The sequence below is a fragment of the Aethalodelphis obliquidens genome, unplaced genomic scaffold, assembly GCF_003676395.1.
Source record: "Aethalodelphis obliquidens isolate GAN/ISIS:26980383/991018 unplaced genomic scaffold, ASM367639v1 scaffold79, whole genome shotgun sequence".
In the NCBI taxonomy this organism is placed as follows: domain Eukaryota; kingdom Metazoa; phylum Chordata; class Mammalia; order Artiodactyla; family Delphinidae; genus Aethalodelphis; species Aethalodelphis obliquidens.
The window spans coordinates 1,152,785-1,160,175 of record NW_020838023.1 but is presented as its reverse complement, the minus strand read 5'-3'; the positions used below and the strand labels follow the sequence as shown (position 1 = coordinate 1,160,175).

At 33.3% G+C, this 7,391-nt stretch overlaps 1 protein-coding gene across 3 annotated transcripts in view; it reads left to right on the top strand.

Moving 5' to 3' along the window:
* Nucleotides 1–7,391, top strand: part of CSMD3 (CUB and Sushi multiple domains 3) — a 1,084,122-nt gene that overhangs the window by 749,764 nt on the left and 326,967 nt on the right. For all 3 annotated transcript variants that reach the window (XM_027092553.1, XM_027092552.1, XM_027092550.1), the window contains one exon: nt 5,904–6,060. In XM_027092553.1, coding sequence (XP_026948354.1) covers nt 5,904–6,060 — 157 coding nt within the window. The remainder of the gene's footprint in view (nt 1–5,903; nt 6,061–7,391) is intronic.

Genomic DNA, 7,391 nt, shown 5'->3' with positions numbered 1-7,391 from the left:
TTTTTTTGCGGTACTTGGGCCTTTCACTGTTGTGGCCTCTCCCGTTGCGGAGCACAGGCTCCGGACGCGCAGGCTCAGCGGCCATGGCTCACGGGCCCAGCCGCTCTGCGTCATGTGGGATCTTCCCGGACCAGGGCACGAACCCGCGTCCCCTGCATCGGCAGGCGGACTCTCAACCACTGCACCACCAGGGAAGCCCTTATTGGTGCTTTTGAGGTTACTTATATATACTGTATCTGTGTGTTGGAAATACTATGTCAGTTTGTCCATCTCTTCCCAACTCTGTATTCAACAATGTCACATTGATAGCTTGATATTAGCCATAGTAAAGTGTTTACACTGCAGAAATTGGCAAATACTACAAACCCTGACTTGATTTATTGCTTTGCTCATTGTCAGTACATAAGTAGAAACGGGTTGTATCTGTAGCCATTATATTATGAATAGCACAAAAAATTGAGAAAATATCTTTTCTAGTATTTGAAAACTATTATTCAGTTTAGCAAAGAAGTTGCTCATATCATTTACAAACCAGTGACATTCTGATATAACATCGTTTTTGATGTTTCATTTTCATCTCACTTGTTAACAAAAAAATCAAGCAATAGGGCTTCCCTGGTGGTGCAGTAGTTAAGAATCTGCCTGCCAACGCAGGGGACATGGGTTTGAGCCCTGGTCCGGGAAAATCCCACAGGCCGCGGAGCAACTAAGCCCATGCACCACAAGTACTGAGCCTGTGCTCTAGAGCCCACAAGCTGCAAATACTGAGCCCGTGTGACACAACTGCTGAAGCCTGTGCGCCTAGAGTCCATGCTTTGCAACAAGAGAAGCCACTGCAATGAGAAGCCTGCACACCTCAGAGAAGAGTAGCCCCCGCTCGCCACAACTAGAGGAAGCCTGCATGCAGCAACAAAGACCCAATACAGTCAAAAATAAATAAATAAAAATAATTTTTTTAAAAAAATCAAGCAATGTTCATTTAAGAACAACTTTTGTCTGTAAGTTGCAGTTATAAGTTGCAGCTACAAAAGTTTGGCAAAAAACACTGAAAGCACTCTGTAAGAATCAATTAGCTCTATGGAATTTTCAATAATGAGTATTGTATATTTTATTCCTGTGTATAAATAGGATGTTACACATCCCTTAAATCAGTGATTCACAAATGACAGTCTGTGAGCCAAATCAGACTGACACCTCTTTCTGTAAATACGGTTTTAATAGAAAGCTGTGTTTATTCATTCACATTGTCTATGGCTGCTTCTGTGCTAGAAGGGCAGTATTGAGTAGCTGCCACAGAGATGTTAACAGCCTAAAATATTTACTATCTAAACCTTTTCAGAAAAAGTCTGTCAATCTCTCTTTATATCAATAAAATTTACTTAAAAAACATATATGTGGGTATGTACATTCACCAGTTTGGTTTGTTTGAGAGCTGGGTTTTAAATATTTTCTAGCCCACCAGTGATCTCATAAGTCTACCACATGTATCTACTAACTCTGCTTGTTGTTCACTGATAATCCTCTGTTATTTCTCCCTTCAAAAGCACTCTGTAAATATCCATTTGTATAGAGTGCTATGATAGGCCTCATAAAACCCTTCCTTTTCTCCCCTACTGAGATCACAGAAGTGAAATGATGTGTGACATTCCAATCAGCTTTGATGGTAGAGCTGGGACCACAAAGCTAAGGCCCCTGAAAACCTGACCCCCTCATTGCATTCCCAACTCCCTCCCTGATACATACCAACTCTTAATTGAGTACACATTATATAGCTATTGTAAAGACAAATATTTGAGTACAAACAAATGTTTTCTTCTCTGTTACATATCATCTTTGGAGAGAACATAATAAGATTTAAAATATTGTCCTTTTTAACAATTGTAAAAATTATTTATTCTTTTTCATTCAAAATTTGAACTCTAACTCAACTTATTATAAAAAATTATTTAAATTCCAAATCAACCTATAAAACAAATGGCCAAAATGAAAATTCTAGTATTCATGAGCAGGAATGATTTGAAGGTTTGTATGATTATACTCACATGCATGTTTAATTTCTCTCTTTTTATTTTACTTTTTTATGTACTTTTTGCTCTTGGGTTCAGATAATAGCTTATTTGCTAAATTCACTAGAGAAATGACTGGGAATATACTTTCTAATCATACATTTATTATGTCATTAACAACAAAAACAGTTTTAAGTGTCCATAAGCAGTTCATCATAATAGGGTTTGACCTTCCATATATAGGAGGGTCTGTACACCATAACTAATTTCAGGCCCTGATCCGTTACAAAAGGTTTTATAATTGAAACATGGCAGTATTAAGTTCTAGTCTGTTCTAGTGTAGGACTACCAAATTAATTGCAACCTTATAACAAATTAGAGTCTTATCAAAGAGCTTCATTAATGTTATAAAAGCCCTCAATGCCTTTCACAATATTAATTCTTAAGAAAACTTGAAATCTACATTTGATATAAAAGTAAGTCTTCATTATCTGAATTAGGTTCTAAGTAACTAAGAATATTTCTATCGTGAGCACCAGTCCTCTCCCTTCCAATTAAAAAGTATACTATTATAATTAGCTTAGTCTTTTTTAGCTTTCTAAATTTCTGAAAAATAAAAATAGATATTAAGAAATATCTCAAAAATAATAATATATTTTAGAAAAAAGAAAATCAGCTCAAATAAATAAAAACATACTTAAAGATCCTGATTTTAAGTAGAAAAGCAATGAGAAATAATGTCAAAATTTCTATGTGATTCTGATCAGACCCAGTATAATCACTCTGTACTGTAAATTTATTTTTAAATGAAAGGCACATTTTGTTTGTTTTATTTTCTTATTTGTATGATTGCATTCATGTCTACTTCAAATGTAATTTGTCTTTGGCTACACTGCTTTGTCCTTCCTTGTTGCCTTTATGCGCCCATATATATTTGAATACATTTGAAGGATTTTATTTACAAGTTCAACAGCACGGACTTGATCATAGCTATAAAACTCTTCTCTTTTCAAAGCCTTCCTAATTAACACTTGCTTTTCATTTTGAATTAACAATTTTATACATGCTTCCAAAATTTCGTAGCTGAATGATCACACTTCAGCAAAAGTTGAGTTTTCTGACACACGCTTCCTTGTCTCTGAATTATTGCTGATGGCTACTATTCTTAAGAAATGAAAAGTTGGCTCCTATGTAATCAAACAAAAAAAATTCCTGAGCTAACAAACCTCAACATTTGGTTCAGCTTTGTTGAAGACAAATTCTTGCTGATAACTAAAACAGAGATGAATTTGTATGATAAATTAGATTCCACAAGGGGTTCCTGGTACTCCCATATAATTTTAAGAAATTAGTCCATACAGCCCTTTATCTAGTAGTCAAATACTCATTTTAACAGTCAACACATTCTTTAAAAAATTGACAGAAAGACCTTTTAAAACAAAGAGGGAGACCAGTAAGGTGTTTGCTGTTCGGAATTCAGTGAGCATGTTGGATTGACTTTACAACTCACTTCCTCTCTTTCTTATTTCCACTCCCTCTCAGTGGTAATAAAATAACAAGCAAATAAACTGGTGGAGCCTGGAGGGTGCATATGAAGCTATAGATTCCCTCAGGCACAAAGGGAGAGAGCAGGAAATGCCTGGACACTGGAGACTTCAGAAAGTCTGTGCAGAAAACTTATAGAGTAAGGTTGTTAAGAAAGGATACTAGGGGCTCTGAACAAAGACTACATTTGTATAGCATGTTAAATAAAAGCATTGTTGTCTTTACAACATCGAAAACCTGTATCAATAATAAGGAAACATAAAACTATAACTACCTAAAGATAAATAAACACATAGTTAATGGAATTCAGGAAGCAGAAGTAAGAAAGACCAAGTTAAATACATAAAACAAGTGAGATATCTTAAGATAATGCAATTTGAGTACCAAAAACAGAGAATGGGGGAGGGAAGAAGGAGGAGAGAGAGACAAACAGACTGACTTTCTAGAACTTGACCAATGATTTAAAAATTTAAGATTTAAATAGAAGACCTAAAAAGAGATTAGTTACTGCTGAAAATCTAATTGTTAATGTGGAAGATCCAGTGGAAGATAAGCCATAATACAGCAAAAAGATAGATAAATTTCAGAAGAAAAAAATGTAAAGGAATTGCAACACAGTTTTGGAGACTGAATATGTAAATAATAGGCATTCAAGGTGGAAAATAAAATGATAAAATTGACAAGGAATAATTAAATAAACAAAAACTCAAGAATATGTCCTTGAATTGAAGAATTCCTTGAATCTGTAGAAAGCAAAGGCTCATTATTTTATTTGAATAATCCAGATTTTGAAATATAGTAAAATATTTCCAGTTCACTTTGTTAAATTAACATAAACTTAATACTAAAACCTGTAAGGATAATTTGATACAAAGAAAAAAAGTTATACATCAGTTTTTATTTACAAATTGTAGAAAACATTCTAAATAGATGATCAAGTTAAATCCAACAATTTAGCACAAGAAAAATATATCATGTAAATTAATAAAATAATAATAAAAGTTCCATCATGTACCACCTAAATATCATCTCCTAGGTGACATGAATATAATGCATACCACTTTGGGGGAACATTGGTGCTATGACAAGATCACCGGATTAGGGGTTTAGCGACATAATTTTTACTCTTATGACAGGTCAGAAGTAAGGCAATTTCAGGCAAGAGACAGGTAACTTTCAGAAGTATTTCTCAGTCGTTTCTATTCATTATCATTCACAGAAGGAGCCCCAAGCTCCAACTTCATGAAACTAAGTACTGTGGAATGAGATTTGTCAGGGTTGGTCTTTGTAGGACCACAAATGATCATAATATCCAAGATTTTATGAACTCTAAGAACCAATTTTCACACCCTTGGGGGTAATAACTACCACATTAAAAATATGTGCCTTAAAGGAAAAAGAATAGTAATATGCATTGTTGGCAAACCCTCAATTTAATTACTGTACACTTTTTGGAAAATAATCTGACAATACATGAACATTTTAGCCCCCAGATTCAATATATTGAAAACTTTCTTACTGAAATACAAGTACCAAAAAAGAAATGTGAAATAACATCTAAAGGCTGTTTATTTCAGCATTACTTTTAGTGGCAAAAAACTTTAGTTTATTAATATATGGAATGGTAGGGCAAGTTGTGGTAGTGCCACTGAAGGAAATATTACACAGCTCTCAAAAGGAAGAATCTCTATCCACTGACCTGAAGAAATGTCTATAATGCCTTGATAAAACAAAAGCAAATTAGAGGGCAATGAGAAGCTACACCTTCCGAAGAATGGGAATGAGGTAGGGAGCTTTGGGAACATGTCAGTTTTGCTTTGTATACTTTTGCCTTGTTAAATCAGCTTCTAAATGCATTTAGTACTATTTTAACATTTTAAAAGTGTCAGATATGAAATAAAAGACATGGGTAAATAGAAGTTGCAAAAGAAGCAAGTACATTTTATATTAATCATGTTATTAGAAAAGCAGGTGTTTGGTGCCCTTGACCAAGTTTAGAAAAACAACCAACCAACCAACCAATCTTAGAAACCAAACTTTCTATAGGTATTCTCAATTTTAAATTGTCTGCCATTAGAAGCATTGTTTTTATAAGAACAAAAACTTTATAACATGATTTTGAGTTTTACTTAGTGTCTGCTGAGCTTGGAATATTAAAATTACCCATGTGGAGTCTAACTTTCTTACCCTGATATTTGTAGGAATTAATATATGCAGTTGTTCTTGGGAAACAGGTAGTGACCTGATGTATGAAGAGTGTAGTAATTTCATTTTCTTCACAGATATAAATACATGCTCTGAATTGGTTATTACTGTCAAATTTACATTTTAATTATAAATATATTTTTGCAGATTTATGATGGAAAAGATAAAACAACTCATCTACTAGGTGCTTTTACTGGCGCATCTATGCGAGGACTGACCCTTAGTAGTACTTCAAACCATCTCTGGCTAGAATTTAATTCTGATTCTGAAGGGACAGATGAAGGTTTTCAACTTGTCTATACCAGTAAGTATTTTGGAAGAAAAAAAAAAAAGGCCCAACACTGATGCTAAATATTTATTAAATAATTGCAGTACACCAGGTGAAGTAATATTCAACATTTGATTATCAATTTGCTGTTTACAGCTCCCTTCTGTGTATATAATTTTATTTGAACCTAACTTAAAAACTTACAGGTATTCTAACTGTTGCTATTTTACAGTTGAAACAGCTAAGATTCAGAAAGTTTAAGTAATTTGTGACTTTGAACTTATTTATATATTTTAAAATAGCAGTATTCGTCACATGAAATATTTAAGAAATACAATTAAACTTTTAAATAAATGGGAATCCAGTGTTTGAGCTCCTACCTGTAATTGCAAAACATATGCAATACATGTGTAGTAGTTATAGTTGGTCACCCTTAATGATAATTGGATGGTTTCAAATGATTTTACACGGAAGAGTAGCTAAGATTTTTGTTTGTTTTGCTTTTGTGTTAAATTGCCTTGTTAAAAATAAACTTATATAGAACTATTGTGTTATACTCAAGTCAGCTTTATGACATTTAAACAGGTAGAAGCTCAAAGACTGAGAATCGTTGAGAGCCGTAGGTAGGTGGGTTACATCAATTGTTATATGAACAAAATGAACTTATTTTACCTGTATCATAATTTAAGAAATAGACTAATTACGCCAATGAACATTAAGTCATATTCAAATAACATATTTATTAAGTTTCTGCTCTGTGTAAGAACTGTTCTAGGAAAGTAAAGTGCATGAAAAACTGTGGTGATTCCTGGTTGTGTGTTAATAAATTTACAATTTACAGGATCAAATCAGTTTTTGGAAGTTCAGAATATTCGTGTAATATAGCAAAATAAATTAAGTAACAGTATTCAGAAATCCCTTTTACTGTTAGAATATTTGAGAGAATTGAATGAATTCCATAAATTTTCTCAAGAAGTCAAATGAATGAAAGGTATTACAGAAATGGGGACATTGAAATGGTTACAGTGTCAAAGGTATTCATGGGATCCTAAAGGGAATCTGAATCAAATTACTGTTTTTGAAAATGCTCTTTCTTAATGATATAAGTAGGAGACAGGAGACATAATACTGAGATATTATTCTTGCTCCTTGTTTATTTAAAGGTTTTTTCCTACCTGTGCTAGAATTGTTAATTATTAACATTAACACAACAGAAATTAACAAAATGATGTTGAATACATATTTTTAAATCCTGAGAACTCTTGTGTATAATGTGATTTCTTATGACGTCCTCCCAAAGACAAATGAAAATCCAAGCAAATCGTGTTTACAGATATTGCTGTGTGATGGACTAAAAATAACAGTAT